The sequence below is a fragment of the Pongo abelii genome, chromosome 8 (assembly GCF_028885655.2).
Source record: "Pongo abelii isolate AG06213 chromosome 8, NHGRI_mPonAbe1-v2.0_pri, whole genome shotgun sequence".
Classification (NCBI taxonomy): Eukaryota; Metazoa; Chordata; class Mammalia; order Primates; family Hominidae; genus Pongo; species Pongo abelii.
In genome coordinates this window covers 101305557-101324109 of record NC_071993.2, presented here as the reverse complement: position 1 = coordinate 101324109, position 18553 = coordinate 101305557, and the positions used below count along the sequence as shown (strand labels likewise).

The window sequence follows — 18553 nt, the reverse complement described above, 5'->3', positions numbered from 1 at the left end:
TGCCATTCTTCTGCCTCAGCCTGCCGAGTAGCTGGGATTACAGGAATACCCCACCAAGCCTGGCGAATTTTGTATTTTTAGTAGAAATGGGGTTTCTCCATGTTGGTAAGGCTGGTCCCGAACTCCTGACCTCAGGTAATATGCCTGCCTTGGCCTCCCAAAGTGCTGGAATTAAAGGCATGAGCCACCGTGCCCAGCCCACTTTTTTTTTTAATGTTTTTGAGAAAGTGTCTCACTCTGTTGCACAGGCTGGAGTCCAGTGGTGTGATCAGTGTAGCCTCAACCTCCCAGGCTCAGGCAATCCTCCTACCTCAGCCTTCCAAGTAGCTGAGACTACAGGCACATGCTACCATGCCCAGCTAATTTTTAAATTTTTTGTAGAGATGGTCTCACTATGTTGCCCAGGCTAATCTGGAGCTCCTCAGATCAAGTGATGCTCCTGCCTCAGCCTCCCAAAGTGCTAGGATCACAGACATGAGCCACCGTGCTCAGCTGTGACCAGAATTTGAAGCGTCACTTTCTGCTTTTATACCATTGTGTATAGCATTATGCCTGAGGATGAAAAATGAGAACATATATACCCCATTGTTGTCAATTTTATATACTCCTTCAAGTCTATATTCATTTATCATTTACATATTTATTATAAAAATGATTTTTCAAATACATTGCAATAATACAAAAGTCATTTTACTTTAAATTTAATAAAGTCATTATTGTTTACGTAAATGTTCAAATGAAACACTTTCATAATGTAATTTTAGTCAAATTTCCTTCCTGTTGTTTACTAGAAAATAAATTAAATCTACAAAATAAAATGCACATAAGCAAATCCTCATTAATTGAGATCAAGGGATGATCAATATGAACAGCAGAATATCTGGAAAGAAAGGCAATTTTGGAATTTCCCAAACCTTAAAACTTTATGTAGCCTAACAAAATATTAAGAGGCAGTGCTTGGCAATAATCAGGGCTTAAGACATATAAGTGTATTAATTCAAATTTCCCATGTTTGCAATTACACTCTTACCAAGCAAACAATATTTTTAAAGAGCAGGGCTTTCTCTGGAACAGTTAGTTTCCCTGAAATCCTGGATTTCATTTTAGTTTTTACATGTTGTAAAGCAGTGAAGTTCTAGTTAATGAGGTTTTATTAGAGTTGAGAATTCATATTTTAGACAATGCTTGTCAAACAGCAAAATAATACGATTCAATATAAAAATAACATTTTTTTCCTCTCAGAAGACTGTTTTCTGACACTATCAATTAGTCATGACAAATTTTAATTATAATGTAACTTACTATGCAATGCTACCTTACACTTTTTTGACTCTTTTTTATACTAGTCCCTGCTGTCTGAATACACTCTTGGAATATAAAATAATTTTATCTTACCCAAACAAAAACATAAAATGAAAAATAAAAATAAATCATCTGACATTATGAAGTAAGATAAATTATTTCATGATTATCTGCTTTAGAATTATACCCTTCAGTAGTGTAGACTCTAAAGAGTTGACTGGCCTAGGTCAAAATAACATTAGTTCCTAAGCTGCAAGGAACGCTATTATCTTGAAGTCAGAGATTTTGAAAATGTCAATGTCATTTTGCAAATGCTACCTAATTTTATTAAGTCAAACAAATATACTCAAAGGTCACAAATGCAAAAGACATCAGCAAAAGCTGACTATAGAAAACTATGTGAGTTACTGGAGTCTTCTAACAGCATTTTTTTTTTCTAACAGCATTTAAATAAGGCATTGTAGACCTGGACTAAAGGAACATTAAGTAAGAAATATATAGATTGAGTAGACAAACAAATGAAACACCATATTAAATTTCACATTATTTTGAGTATTTTAGGAAAAGTTTTTTTTTAATTGAAAATATACTTTAACAACAACAACAAAAACTGCCATATACTGACCATGTGAATTATCACATATTTCCTACATACTGGGCTCAAGAGAAGATACAGTACAATATTTTAGCTGCCAGTATTGCCAGTCTAAAAAGACTGAAGGCTTAGTGCATTCCTTGGAAGACAAATTTGGCAAACAAAAACAAAGATTGTTTCCTTTGTTTCCTTGAGATGCAGTTAAATAAAACAGATTGCAGTTAAATAAAACAGATATCCCCAAAGTAATGAAGACTCATTTCAAGTAATTACTCTGCTTACCAGTTTTATTTACACAGTAATTGTTATGAGTGGTTTTTAGTGAATTCCTTGTATTTACATTTTATATACACATTTATACTTGAAAGATAAAGAAACTGTACAATAATAAAAAAATAAGAAAAAGAAATACAGTAACTTAGGTCCAACTGAGGAAACAAATACATGAAAGTATGATTAAATTTAGTCAGGCAGTATAACCTGAAAGAGATTACTACCAGAGGTTATATTCCCTCTATCAAGGATACCAATACCAAGGAAGTAGTTACTGGAGTTAAAAGGTTATTCTAAAACCTGCTAAGACCATGGCCACTCCTTCAATATTTTATTATATTACCAGTCTCCAATAAGTAAGCCCCTATAATAGCAATTACCTTTTGAGGGTTCTACTAGTAGTCCCTAGACTAGAATGACCCATGGGGTAAAAATATATGGGCACCCTAGGGCCCCATACTCCTAAAGAGGCAGTCACTACACTAACAAGGATCGCAGGCTTGTTAGTTTGAAAACTATATACACTAACAGAAATAGTGTGCTTAAGTGTTGTTTCAAACTAAACTGCAACATAAAAACACACTGTAAATCTAACCAAATGGCATGTTATATAGCCATCACTCATAACACTCAAGTGATTTAGTTTAGGTTCAAATTTAAACATAATAGGACAATAGCAATATGTCATTAGAGATCAGAGATCTCTGTCAATCAGATATAGCCTTGCCGCCACCTAAAGATGCGTTCGCTGCCTCATGTATGTCTCTAGTAGCAGTTCCGAAAGCCAATGCATTCACTCTTGGAAGGACAATGTCAATTGTTCTGACATCGCTGTTGGCTACATTTAACTAGTTCTATGATATGGTACTAGAGCTCAGGAAATATATCAAGCCAGATCACTCTGTTCAGACCTCCCAAGGGAAACATGTTCCCTGGACAGCACCTGACTGGGAAAAGACTGTTAATGTTGCTATAAAATGCAAAATAGTAAAAGCAGCATTTTCCCCAATTTACTATTCAGTGAGAAAGCCAAGCAGAAACCCAATGCAGCACACTGTGAAGAGTTTCAATGCTCTATTTTCAGCAGTTAAGCCAGGCATACCACCTCCTTCATCTGACCTGGATCCTGCTCCGGACTTTAAGGAAACACACACCTGATTAGCAGTTCAAGAACTCGACATAAAAATAATTCATGCTATGTTTCAATTGGCCGGTCATGACACTGTTGGGCCCAGAGGCAAAGCATTCATAAGTCAATTTAATTTAAGCTCATATCTACCTTTTTGGAAATGACTCCCTATGTTACAATGAAAGAATTCATCAAAGAATGATTCAATCATGCAGCACTACTTCCTAGAGTTGGCAGGGAAATCATGCATTTCTTGGCAGTTGAGAGAAGGCTGATCCAAAAACACAGTGAAGAGATGTTCCCATTCCTCAAAGTATTTCACCTCCATGGGCATGATGATTTAAAACCTGCTAAGTTCCCGAACCTATGCAAAGTGGCCAATGTGAGGAAGCAGAAGTTGGATAACTCATTCAGAGGCTACCAATCTTCCAAAGAGTCACTATCTAGACTAGCGGATAATGAGGTAGACGAGGCAGTATCAAGACCTTCCTTGAAGAAAGCAATGATGAGTAAAGATGAGGATGGGTTATAGGCAGCATTTAGTGTACCATGTGAAGAGATTAAGATGGCACTGACACATAAAGGAATCAATAACAAGACTAATCTCCTTACACAGCTTCTTCAGGCAACTGAATCAAGAGACAGGATGTAGACTTAGAAAAAAAAATTAACTTTACCTTTTTCTTTTATTCTTATTTCCACTGATTAGGAAAAATTATGCATAGAGTTTTACAAGTCACAGATTTAGCTACATATTAGATTTCAAATTTCAAACTGGAGTTAAACAGTGGAAGAATTGTAACTAAAAAATATGAAGTCTTGCCAAGTAGCATGCTATTTAAGAACTCTCAGGATTCATTACTTTTTACTCTTATCACTGAGAAACATCATATGTTTTTGGACTTACTCTCAAAGTCAAGTCTTCAATCCACTAAAGTGCAAAGAACTTTCCTTCTACCAGTTATTTATAGTTTTCTTAATGTCAAATTATTAGATGAATAATTTGTTAGACTAGAACCAGAATGGCTAAAATTCTCTGAGTGATAGGAATTCCTTAAGGAAGACAACAAATTTCCCATAAAAAACGAATGGACACGATACTATGGAAAAACATCTAAACAAACAATAAACAATCTCCCACCAACATTTCCAGTTCCTAGGTAACTTGAATTTGCCCCAACTTGTGAATGAAGCTAAATGACATCTTCAGTGACTTAAATAATTTACAACCAAATTTGTTCACTACTGGTCTATAATATCTTCAAAAGGTCAGAACTGGAAACAATGTCTGTACTATAGTACTTTGGAGGTTAACAGTAGTATTTATCAATCCTACTCTAGCCTCCAGAGTATCTTTGTGGTAACTGTTACAAAAGAAAAGATGTAAAAATTTGAAGTATCTTCAAAGCTATTTAAAAAATATATTGCATTTTGTTTACTCCAAATTGTGGAGTATAAACTCATCATTTAAACTTTTTCCTTTGAAAAATGACTCTACCTACAAAGTAATAGTTTATTAATACTGTCAATAAGTTACTTATTTCATTTACTTCAGCCATAAAATGTAAAATCAGCAGTTTTCCACCTTTTGATTCTTTTAGGTATCTCCAACATTTTCTTCCACGCCTTTTACATAGGAAACAAAAAACCTTTATCCAAAAACCACTTTTTCTATGTCAATTAGTCTGTCAATTTTGAAGACTAGCTTTTCAAAGCAGGACTACTGTTCTTGTCTCCTTCTTTAATATCCTTCATTACAGATGCAAAGACCTGAAAATTATATGAAATAAAGATTAATCCTCAAAAACTACCACCCAGATTAAAGAGATTTAAATAACTATAGTTTATAAACATGAAAAAGCTTTATTATACCTAACTCTGTCCCTGAAAGTGTGCCATTCTCAAATCCCCTTTATTTTTTTCTAATCATGAAATATGATTAGATTCCAATTTTTACCAATTGCCAACTATTCTGAAATTACTATTTGGTAACATAACATTTTCTGAACCAATAAGACTGTGAATTTAATAATGCCAATTGTTTATATCATTCATGGATTGAGTGATACTGCTATCCTTTTATGTCACTTAACTTAGATTGCCAATGCTTTTACTTTCCTAACAAGACTAAGCATCTAAAAGCCAGGACCATACATTATATATTCTTTCAACTACAAACCCTAGTACACAGTAGGTATTTAATATAATAAAATTGTTGTCTATTTGAAATACCAAAGTAATAACTACTCTGGCAAATAAATGACTACTGTGGGTTGTACTTCACTAAATTGATATTATTGGACTTAAATAAAATAAAGCCTGGCTGGGTACAGTGGCTCATGCCTGTAATCACAGCACTTTGGGAGGCTGAGGCGGGCAGATCACAAGGTCAGGAGATCGAGACCATCCTGTCTAACATGGTGAAACCCCGTCTCTACTAAAAATACAAAAAATTAGCTGGGCGTAGTGGCACGTGCCTGTAATCCCAGCTACTCGGGAGACTAAGGCAAGAGAATCGCTTGAACCCGGGAGATAGCGGTTGTAGTGAGCCAAGATCATACCACTGCACTCCAGCCTGGGCGACAGAGTGAGACTCCATCTCAAAATAAAATAAAATAGGCCAGGCGCGGTGGCTGACGCCTGTAATCCCAGCACTTTGGGAGGCCGAGACGGGTGGATCACGAGGTCAGGAGATCGAGACAATCCTGGCTAACACAGTGAAACCCCATCTCTACTAAAAATACAAAAAATTAGCTGGGCGTGGTGGCGGGCGCCTGTAGTCCCAGCTACTTGGGAGGCTGAGGCAGGAGAATGGTGTGAACCCAGGAGGTGGAGGTTGCAGTGAGCCGAGATCACGCCACTGCACTCCAGCCTGGGCGACAGAGCGAGACTCCACCTCAAAAAATAAATAAATAAATAAAAATAAAATAAAATAAGCCCTATGTTTGGATAGCTGAAAAGTGGGCAATTTGATTTAAACTCTTGCTTCTTAGAAGTCAAAAATTATTTTTAAAAGACATATTTTTAAGCACTAATTTTTAAGAAATACCTAACTTTTTTACAATAAGTCAACTGCTTTAACACATCTATTAAAGACAGGAAAATGTTACGCTACCTGAGTCCATTTTTTGGTGCTATTCTGCATCTGAATGGCTGCAATACAACTGAACAGCTTTTCCGATGTGATATCTTCTGGCAATTTAGTTAGAAACTGTGCTATATGAATAAAGTCCATCTGCAGGAGAATATCTTCATATAATCGGAGGATTCCTAATCCAGTCCTAAATAAAAATTCTTCTCCATCTCTGCAAAATACATCCCAGACTCGACAGGCCAGATCAAGTGGTAGTGATTTGCTATATAGTGTGAAGATCCTAAAATTAGAGGGAAAAACGGTCACTGAAATTTTTCATTCATTGACTCATTTACTCAGTAAGCATCTCTATAAAAAAAGAACAGTGCTTAATTAGGGATAAGAAGGCAAATAAAATATGGCTTTCCCATCCTGGCCAACATGGTGAAACCCCGTCTCTACTAAAAATACAAAAATTAGCTGGGCATGGTGGCACACACCTGTAGTCCCAGCTACGTGGGAGGCTGAGGCAGGAGAATCGCTCGAACCTAGGAGGCGGAGGTTGCAGCGAGCCGAGATCGTGCCACTGCACTCCAGCCTGGTGACAGAGTGAGACTCCATCTCAAAAAAAAAAAAAAAAAAAAAAAAAAAAAAAAGGCTTCCTCCCTCAAACTTGAGTAGTGGGAAATTAAATAATAAATAACAAAATTATGTGAATTTACAACCTTATGTAGAGGAAAGGCCTAATATATACTAGAGTGGTAGAACAGTCTGGTAGTTACGGGTATGAGCTATGAAACCAGAATGCCTGAATTTGAATCTTGAATTTGCCACTTATTAGTTGTGTTACCTTGAGCAGGATAGTTGTCTTTACTGTGCCTCAGTTTCTTCATTAGTAAACTATAAGAAAACTACCTACCTCTCAGGATTGTTTTAAAAATTATAGTAGTTAATAAATGTAAAAGTGTTTACATAAGCCTTTGGCATGTAAGAAATGCTAAATAAAAATTATTATTATTGTATGAAGAACCCAAATATCATCTTTTAGTAACCTAATATAAACTCAAAGTCTGACTTCTCTCTTTTCTCTTCCCCTTGCACAAACATCCATTGTTTTGTTTTGTCTTTTTCCTCCACCCAGCTTTATTTACTACTTCTTTTGAAGCATGTATACCTTCCAATAGAATCACCAAAATGGTTTTTCCCAACCTTTCTGACAATGTCTGACCATGTAATTCTTTATCCAGTGGTTCTCTGGGAGCCATTCTGGTTGGGGGAAGTGGGGAGAGTATTACAGGACTTGTCTTGAAGTTGCCTTGGCAAAGAAAGTACACAATTGTTTACACTGACTGTGTGTTTATTTGAGGTAGTGCTGATGGGATTTGAGGAAGGGAACTAAAAGCTTCCTTGCCCAAATAATTTTTTAAAAAATCCTTTTGCACTGCCACTTATTCATTCCTATCCCACAAAAATGTCTCTGGGATTTGTGTATAATAAACTCAACAGAGACATGAAACAAAAGTCCATCCCTACTTCTTAAATTACAAAGACGTATTTAATCATATGACAAAAACCACTTTTGGTAGTACAAAAACTCACTGTTCAAAATGAGGAGTGCCTAGGCTCAGGTTCTAGTATAAAGTACTCACTCTTTATTAGTTCTCTCCTGTTCCCCACATCAATTGTGATCCTGCTATCCCCCATGCTCACACTTCTCAAGACTGACAATGGAGGATTTTTTTTTCCTTCTTAATAGAATTAATATTTTAACTTGGATCTCAGTCCCATAATATTAAAAAACCCTTCTCCCATTTTCTTGGGTCCTTCCCTGAGTAACTCTAATGCTCTTGGGGGACGGGAAGAGAATACATTGAAAAATAACTTCTTTTTTTTTTTTTTTTTTTAATGGAGTTTTGCTCTTGTTGCTCAGGCTGGAATGCAATGGCAAAATCTCAGCCCACTGCAACCTCCACCTCCCAGGTTCAAGCGATTCTCCTGCCTCAGCCTCCCGAGTAGCTGGGATTACAGGTATGGACCACCACGCCCGGCTAATTTTGTATTTTTAGTAGAGACGGCGTTTCTCCATGTTGGTCAGGCTGGTCTCGAATTCCCGACCTGAGGTGATCTGCCTGCCTCGGACTCCCAAAGTGCTGGGATTACAGGCGTGAGCCACTGCGCCCAGCCAATAACTTAATTTTTAAAAAAGCCTAAATCAGTCGGGTCTGGTGGCTCATGCCTGTAATCTCAGCCTTTGGGAGGCCAATGTGGGAGGATCGCTTGCATCCAGGAGTTCAAGACCAGCCTGGGCAACATAGTGAGGCCCCATCTCCATAAAATAGCAAAAATTAGTTGGGTGTAGTGGTTTGCCTGTAGCCCCAGATACTTGAGAGGCTGAGGTGGGCAGACTGCTTAAGCCTGGGATTTTGAGGCTGCAGTGAGCTGTGATCATGCCACTGCACTCAGCCTGGGTGACAGAGTGGGACCCTGTCTCAAAAAAATTAAAAAAAAAAAAAAAATCCTAAACCAAAGAAGACCTGAGAAGACAGATTTGGCCAATGCCATTATTTATTTTTCTACATTAAAGCTTAATACCATTTACATGAAACCCACTGGTTATGAATTGTTAAGAATTAAAGTTTAAATATGTCATCTGTACTCCTCCCCCCTCCTCAAATTATCATGTGAATTCTTTTTTTTTTTTTGGAGACACAGTCTTGCTCTATTTCCCAGGCTAGAGTGAAGTGGCAGGATCTCGGCTCACTGCAACCTCTGCCTCCCAGGTTCAAGAGATTCTCATGCCTCAGCCTCCCGAGTAGCTGGGATTAAAGGTGCCTGCCACCACACCTGGCTAATTTTTGTATTTTTAGTAGAGACAGGGTTTCACCATATTGTCCAGGCTGGTCTTGAACTCCTGACCTCAGACGATCCACCTGCCTCGGCCTCCCAAAGTGCTGGGATTACAGGTATGAGCCACCTGTAATAGGATTACAGGTGTGAGCCTCTGCACCTATGTGTATTCTTAACAACAACCTGTCTTAAGATCAACTGCTCCATCTCTTTAGCAAAATTCACCCACCATTCTATAATCTACTGGGTATTGCTTGAAAGGCAAACTCTCCAAGTTAAAACAAAAGATTTTCAACAGAAAAGATGATAAAGGACATTAGTGCCTAAATAAGGCATCATTCTTCTATCAGAAAACTGGACACATTTATAATAGGTACAAAAACAATAAGGAGTAAACTTAGGAGTAAATTTAACCAAGGAGGTGAAAGACCTCTACAAGGAAAACACTGATGAAAGAAATTGAAGAGGATACAAACAAATGGAAAGACATCCCATGTTCATAGATTGGAAGGATTAATATTGTTGAAATGACAATACTACCAAATATAATCTATAGATTCCATAAAATCCCTATCAAAATACCAATGACACTCTTCACAAAAATAAAAAAACCATTCTAAAATTTATATAAAACCTCAAAAGACCTCAAACAACAAAAGTAATCTTGAGAAAAGAAGAAAAAAAAAAGCTGGAGGCATTAGACTACCAGACCTCAAAATACACTACAAAGTCATAGTAACCCAAACAGAACAGTACTGGCATAAAAACAGACACATAGAAAAATGCCCCAGAATAAAGAACCCAGAAATTAATCCACATTATCTATAGCCAACTGATTTTTGACAAAGGTGCCAAGAACACTAATTCGGGAAAGGACAGTCTCTTCAATAAATGGTGCTGGGGGAAAAACTGGATATCCATATGAAAATAAAACAAAACAAAACTAGACCCCCACTTCTCACCCTATACAAAAGTCAAGTGAAGATGGATCAAAGACCTAAATGTAAGACACAAAACCATAAAACTATCAGAAGAAAACATAGGGGAAATGCTTCAGGACATTAGTCTTGGAAAAAATGTTATTAGTAAGATCTCAGAAGTATAGGCACCAAAACCAAAAATAAACAAATTCCCATTTTTAGATTATATCAAACTAAAAAGCTTCTGCACACCAAATAAAGCAATCAATAGCATTAAAAAAAACTCCACAGAATGGGAAAAAAATCTGCAAACTATTCATCTGACAGGAAATTAATAGGCAAAATATATGAGGAACTTAAACATCTCAACAGCAAAAAAAAAAAAAAAAAAAAAAAAAAAAAAAAGGCCAGGCACCATGGCTCATGCTTGTAATCCCAGCATTTTGGGAAGCTGAGACGGTGGATCACTTGAGGTCAGGAGTTCCAGACCAGCTTGGCCAACATGGTGAAACCCCATCTCTACTAAAAATACAAAAATTAGCCACGTCTGGTGCACACCTGTAGTCCCAGCTACTTGGGTGGCTGAGGCACGAGAATCACTTGAACCCTGAAGGTGGAGGTTTCAGTGAGCCGCACCACTGCACTCCAGCCTGGGCGACAGATAGCATAGAATGACTCCGTGTCACACACACACACACACACATAGCAGAGAATGACTCCGTCACACACACACACACACACACCCACACACACTCAATCCAGCTAAAAAATGGGCAAATGATCTGAACAGACATTGCTCAAAAGAAGACATACAAATGACCAACAGATATATTTTTAAATGCTCAACATAATTAAGCATCAGGGAAATGCAAATCAAAAGCATAATGAGGTACCCTCTTACCCCAGTTAGGATAGCTATTATCAAAAAGACAAAAAATAACAAATGCTGCCAAGGATGCAAAGAAAAGGGAACTCTTATACACTGTTGTTGTGAATGTAAAGTACAGCCACTATGGAGAACAGTATGGCAATTCCTCAGAAAACTACAAATAGAACGACCATATGATCCAGCAATGACACTACTGGGTATATACCCAAACGAATTGAAATCAGTATGTTTAAGATAGGTCTGAACTCCCATGTTTATTGCAGCACTATTCACAATAGCCAAGATATGGAATCAACCTGAGTATCCAACAACAGATGAATGGATAAAGAAAATGTGGTACATACACACAATGGAATGCTACTAAGCCACAAAAAAGAATGAAATCCTGTCATTTGTGGCAACATGGATAGAACCAGAGGACATTATGTTAAGTGAAATACCGCATGTTCTCATTCATATGTAGAAGCTAAAAAATGCTAGTCACTCTTTTTCTTTCTTTCTTTTTTTTTTTTCCTCAGAGACAGGGTCTGGCTCTGTTGCTCAGGCTGGAATATAGTGGTACAATATCAGCTCACTTGAGCCTCCTAGGCTCAAGCCATCCTCCCACCTCAGCCTCCCAAGTAGCTGGGACTACAGGCGATGCCACCATGCACCATACAGCTAATTTTTGTATTTTTTGTAGAGATGGGGTTTCGCCATCTTGCCTAGGCTGGTCTCAAACTCCTGAGCTCAAGCAGTCAGCCTGCTGCAGCCTCCCAAAGTGCTAGGATTATGAGCATGAGCCATCGCACTGGCCAGCTGATCTCATAAAAGTAAAAAGTAGAACAGAAGATACTAGAGGCTGGGAAGGGTGGAGAGAAGGAAGAGATAGGCTGAAATTTGTTAAAATATACAAAATTACAGCCACGTAGGAGGAATAAGTTCTAGTGTTCTATAGCACTGTAGGGTAACTATAGTTAACAATAACATATGGTTCCAAATAGGACAACTATACTGAATGTTCCTAACACAAAGAAATGATAAATGTTTGAGATGATGGATACGCTAATTACCCTGATCTCATCACTATACATTATATGTACAGAAACATCACTATGTACCCCATGGATATGTGCAATTATTATGTGTCAACTAAAAAAAAATTTTTTAAATTCAAAAGAGTGAAAAGAAGAAGAAATCTTAATTCCATTAAACCACATAGCTTAAGAAATTAACTTTTAGAAAATGTAATATACATTGTTACATTGTTGCAATTACAGTTTTTTTGTTTAGCTTTTTTTTTTTTTTTTTTTTTTTTTTGAGACAGAGTCTTGCTCTGTAGCCCAGGCTGGAGTGCAGTGGCGTGATCCCAGCTCACTGCAACCTGGCCTCCTGGGTTCAAGCAATTCTCGTGCCTCAGCCTCCTGACTCACTGCAACCTGGACCTCCTAGGTTCAAGCAATTCTCGTTTCTCAGCCTCCCGAGTGGCTGGGACTACAGGCACAGGCCACCACATCCAGCTAATTTTTGTATTTTTAGTAGAGACAGGGTTTCACCATGTTGGCCAGGCTGGTCTGGAACTCCTGAGCTCAGGTGATTTGCCCACCTCAGCTTCCCAAAGTGCTAGGATTACAGGCATGAGCCACCATGCCCAGCCATTATATTTTCTTTAAAAAATGTTTCTTTATATTGTATAATACTTGAACAGCAATGATTCGACCTTCACTGTGACATTCTACTTCTGCATCTCAATTTCTTCAGCTCTAAAATGATGAATTTGGATTACTTCCAGTTCTAAAATCCCACCTCTCTTACAACTAAAAAAACCCTATATATTCTTCTTCAGTAAAATCAGTGTTGGTCATGTTGTAGTTAACTTTATAAAGAATATGGTTTCTGGAATTGGACTGCTGAAGTTTTAGTTTCTATTCTGCCATTTATTAACTGTAAAATATTAGGTATGGTACTCAAGCCTATCAAAATTTCAGTATCAATTATCCAGGCATGGTGACGCATACCTGTAATCCCAACTACTCAGGAGGCTGAGGTGGGAGGAATGCTTGAGCCCAGGAGTTCCAGGTGGGAGGAGCTGTGATTGTGCCACTGCACTCCAACCCGGGCAACAGAACTAGACTCTGTCTCAAAAAATTTAAAAAAATTTTTTTTGATGAAAGAAAAAAATAAAAAACAAAATTTCAGGTTCCCCATCAGTAAGTGGTATAAATTACAGTACATATGTTTTTTTTGTTTGTTTGTTTGTTTTTTAACGGAGTTTCGCTCTGTCTAGAGTACTGTGGCGCAATCTCGACTCACTGCAACCTCCAACTCCCTGGTTCAAGGGATTCTCCAACCTCAGCCTCCCAAGTAGCTGGGACTACAGGCATGCACCACCATGCCTGGCTAATTTTTGTATTTTTAGTAGAAATGGGGTTTCACCATGTTGGCCAGGATGGTCTCGATCTCCTGACCTCGTGATCCGCCCGCCTCGGCCTCCCAAAGTGCTGGGATTACAGGCGTGAGCCATCACGCCCGGCTTTACAGTACATATCTTATGTGGTTGTTCTGATTAAACAGAAAAAAAGTATCTGTGGTAGAAACTGGCTGTTTACCAAACCACTTCTTTTTCTTTCTGGGCAAACAGCTAAACCACATTTTGCATCTTCACTTGCAGTTAGTTGTGGCCAGATGACTGAGTCCTAGCCAGTGGAATGTGAGAGGAGGAGATGCGTAATACCTTCAGGCTTAGCTTCCCAAAATCTCCCCTTGTGAGTCTCCTTGTTCTCTCCCCTTCTGTGAAAACCCTGGAAATGCCTTGTTAAAGATGGTGGAAGTACAAAATGGAAGGAAAGTTGGTGCCTGAATTACAGTTTGTAGGAGAGCTGTATGCCTATTAAGAACACCATTAATATCATTAGTCTTAACATGACAAACGAAAAGTCTAAAAAACTGAACTTTAAACACAAGTAATAAAATGATGATCCTGTCTGCAGTATACATGATTTGGCAACATACATAATTTTTTTTTTTAATAGGATCTCGTTCTGTCACCCAGGCTGGAGGACAGTGGTGCAATCATAGCTCACTGTAACCTTAAACTCCTGTGCTCAAGCAATCCTCCCACCTCAGCCTCCTGAGTAGCTGGGACTACAGGAATGCACAACTATGTCTGGCTAATTTTTTTATTTTTATTTTTTGTAGAGATGGGGTATTGCTGTGGTGCCCAGGCTGGTCTCAAACTCCTGGCCTCCAGCAATCCTCCCGCCTTGGCCTCCCAAAGTGTTGGGACTATAAGTGTCAGCCACTGCACTTGGCCTTTTTTTTTTTTAAGCTAGAGAAAGTCTAGGAAATAAAATTGTGTGTAGAACAGTAAAAATCTGAGCTATTCATATGTGTAACTTGGAGAAAGTATATAGTATTTACATTTATTACATTTTTAAAAAAAATTTCAGACAATATATAAGAAGGGAGATCAAATTAAAAAATTCAAATTGGTGTCATCTTGGGGAAAAAAAGCTGGATAAAGCTTGAAGTAAAAAGAAACAATATGAAGCCCTTAGTAAACAAACACTATTATAACAATCATAAGCCCTTGTGCGTTAATAATAAAATAAATAGCAACTAACTCTGAGAGCTTAGTATGTGCTAGGCATTGAATGAGATAATCCACGTAAAACACCCTAGCTACAACTCAAGATAAAGATAATATTATTCCCAATTTATAGACAAAAAACTGAAACACAAACTGAGAGATTCTGATTTCAACCCAGAGTCTATGCTCTTTTTTTTTTTTTTTTTTTGAGATAGAGTTTCGCTCTGTTGCCCAGGCTGCAGTGCAGGGGTGTGATCTCGGTTCACTGCAACATCTGCCTCTCAGGTTCAAACAACTGTCCTGCTGCAGCCTACTGTGACTACACCCAGCTAAGTTCTTTTTTTTTGAGCTGGAGTCTCGATCTGTCACCAGGCTGGAGTGCAGTAGCGCAATCTTGGCTCACTGCAACCTCCTGCCTCCTGGGTTCAAGCGATTCTCCTGCCTCAGCCTCCCGAGTAGCTGAGATTACAGGTGCATGCCACTATACCCGGCTAATTTTTGTACTTTTAGTAGAGACAGGGTTTCACCATGTTAGTCAGGCTGGTCTCGAACTCCTGACCTCGTGATCCACCTGCCAAAGTGCTAAGATTACAGGCATGAGCCACCGTGCCTGGCCAAGACTAAGTTTTTGTATATTTAGTAGAGACGGGGTTTCGCCATGTGGGACAGGCTGGTCTTGAACTCCTGACCTTAGGTGATCCGCCCACCTCAGCCTCCCAAAGTGCTGGGATTACAGACATGAGCCACCATGCCCAGCCGAGTCCATGCTCTTAATCAAATGCGTCCCCACAAAAATTTGGAAGTTTCTAAATTTGTAAAAGAAGGCTCTTTATATGTAAAATCCTGCACATGAGATTTACTCCAGTTCCCAAAACACACAAAAAGTTATACTTTATGTCCTTTTCATTATTATATATTATGTATATTATGACTTACCAGTCTATCAAGTATATATCTGGTGTAAGACTATAAGATTTGAAGTGAAGAAATAATTTGGAGAGATTTTCTTCAAAGAATACTTCAAATGTTGCAAAATATTTCAACATCTAAAGATTAAAAAATCAATAAAATTATGAAAGTATATAGTCTAGAAAAAAAGAAATTAAACGCTTAAATACTAACAGGAAATCTTGCTCATTAAGAATCTCATCTTTTTCTGAGTCTTCTCAGCAAACATTCATTAATAAACTACAATATAATGATACATTTATATTAGATTAGATTATCCTGGCCTTCTAATTATTGTTTTTCACTCTAAGAGGGCATTCAAACTACAGAAACAAACAAAGGGAAACATGATCCATTCATACCATGCTGTGATCCACACGAAAAAAGGCCAACTGGCATGGCTTATTCAGGAGATTGGCAAATGCGATAAAGGCATCTGCCTCTTCCAAATTGAGAATGAGTACTGCTGCAATGAAGGACATCCCTTGGACCTTCAAAGGGAGAAAAAATTAGTCAAAATGGACTTCCATAATAAATCTATATAGTTTATTTTATTGTACTCCTGAAAAATTACAGTGACATTACAAAGTAGAATTAACCAAGATTTCTTTTTTCCTTCCCAGCAAAAGTAAATACAGAGAGCCCCTAATGATTATGAAATCTCCCTAATTTCTTGTTCATATGGTGTGGGTTTTCAACATTAGGGAGAATTTTTGAAAAAAGAAAAAAGTATCAGATTTTACTGCTACAAAAGGCTATCTCAGTGTATTACCTAGTTTTCATTTCCTCTCAGTCTGAATTCTTTCAAAATAGAGTACAGAATCACAAAATTTAATAAAAATCAGGTGATTATTTTCATTGTTATAACACATCTGAGTAAAAAATGAAGAACTCAGAATAAAAGAGATCAGAAGTGCTGCTGAAATACCAAGAAAGGAGACGTTGTGGGGGTTGAGCCTGGAGTCCTGGAAAAGCAAGAGACAGAAATAGGAAAAAACCTAAAATGGAAAAGAAGCATGAACTAAGACACAAAAATGGGAACAATAGGACCAGCTCAGCTGGAGTAAGGAAAGACATTTAGAGAAGGTAGGATGTGTTTATGTTGTGAAAGACCTTGAGTAAAAGGCTAAGCTGTATAGATGTTTGCTTCTTGCTTGTGAGTTATTGGCAGCTATCATATACTTCTTCTCCTTTTTTTTTTTTTTTTGGTTTCTTTTTTTTGAAGCAGGGTCTCACTCAGTCACCTAGGCTGGAATACAGTGGCATGATATCATCTCACTGCAACCTCTGCCTCCCAGCTCCAGCTATCCTCCTGCCTCAGCCTCCTGAGTAGCTGAGACTATGGGTGTGTACCACCATGCCTGTCCAGCCCATACATTTCTTTAATTAAAAAAAAAAAGTTATCAAACACTTACTTCTGGAAGAGATTTGTATAATGGACTTACACAGTGAGACCATTAAGAATAACTGCAATGGGCCGGGCGCAGTGGCTCACGCCTGTAATCCCAACACTTTGGGAGGCCGAGGCAGGCGGACTCCTGGAGTGCAATGGTGTGATCTCAGCTCACTGCAACCTCCGCCTCCCAGATTCAAGTGATTCTCCTGCCTCAGCCTCCCGAGTAACTGGGATTACAGGCATGTGCCACCACCCCGGCTAATTTTGTATTTTTAGTAGAGACGGGGTTTCTCCATGTTGGTCAGGCTGGTCTTGAACTCCCGACCTCAGGTGATCCACCCACCTCGGCCTCCCAAAGTGCCAGGATTACAGGCGTGAGCCACTGTACCCGGCTCTCAGCTCCCTTTTCACTCTTTAACACACTTCAGTATGTATTCCCACTCCATTACCATACTATTTTGAGATTTCTCTTGCCAGCATGACCAATGATACTTATTGAAAAACCCAGCAGGTGCTATCTCTCTTAACAGCATTCCCTTAGCTTCTGCAATCCAATTATTTCTTTGTTCTCATCTTATTTCTCTGTCTTCTTCTGAGTACTTTTTGCAGATTCTACAGTAATTGCCTATTTGATTTTCTAGAACTTAAGTTCCATGAAGACAGGGACTGTAGTAGGCATAATAATTGCCCACCAAAGATGTCCAAGTCCTTATTAATTACCAGAAGCTATGAAAATATTGCTGGACATGGTAAAAGGGACTCTACAGATATGATTAAGTCAAGGATCTTGAGATAGGGAGCTTATCCTGAATTATCTGGGTGGGCCTGAAGTAATCATCATGAGGTTCCTTATAAGTGAAAAGAAGAAGGCAGGTTAGTCAGAGAGAGATTTGAAGATGCTACACTGCTGGCTTTGAAGATGGAGCTATAGGCCCATGAGCTAAGGAATGTAGGCAGCCTCTAGAAGGTGGAAAAAGCAAGGAAATGTATTCTCCCCTAGAGCTTCCTGAGGAAGCACAACCCTGCCAATACTTTGACTTAAACCCAATGAAGTCTATTTCAGACTTCTGACCTCCAGAATTGTCAAACAGTAACTTTGTGTGGTTGTTGTATGTGTGTTTGTTTAAATTTTTTTTTTGTAGAGACAGAGTTTTCCTATGTTGCCCAGGCTGGTCTCAAACTCCTGACCTCAAGTAATCTTCCCACCTCAGCCTCCCAAAGTGCTGGGATTACAGGCATGAGCCACTGCACCTGGCCTAATTTGTGTTGTTTAAAGCCACTAAGTTTGTGGTAGTTTGTTACAGTATTCATAGGAAACTAGTACAGAGACCACATCATGTTTGTTTGTTCATAGTTGTATTCTTAGTACCACAATATTTGCTGAATGAATACAAGGGGCAAAGTACTAACCATCTGTAATAGAATGGTAGCAAAGTAAATAAAAGGAATTAAAATTACATTTAATTGTACCTAAGATGGTGTTTAAGTAACACTATTTTACATACCGCTAAAAAAGAAAAAATGCTGCCAATTAAGCAATGGCATAATACCTTATCACTTGGAATATTTATTTATTTACTTAATTAATTTTTTTGGAGACAGAGTTTAGCTCT

General features: G+C 38.2%; 1 protein-coding gene across 3 annotated transcripts in view; it reads right to left on the bottom strand.

Moving 5' to 3' along the window:
* Positions 1-2166: 2166 nt before the first annotated feature.
* The window catches only part of TBC1D12 (TBC1 domain family member 12), a 136696-nt gene continuing 120309 nt past the window's right edge, over positions 2167-18553 (bottom strand). For all 3 annotated transcript variants that reach the window (XM_054522672.2, XM_009245643.4, XM_054522673.2), the window contains 4 exons: positions 15907-16035; positions 15533-15642; positions 6415-6673; positions 2167-5069 (listed from right to left, as the gene is read on the bottom strand). In XM_054522672.2, the coding sequence (XP_054378647.2) occupies positions 5001-5069; positions 6415-6673; positions 15533-15642; positions 15907-16035 (567 nt within the window). In that variant the 3' untranslated portion in view covers positions 2167-5000. The remainder of the gene's footprint in view (positions 5070-6414; positions 6674-15532; positions 15643-15906; positions 16036-18553) is intronic.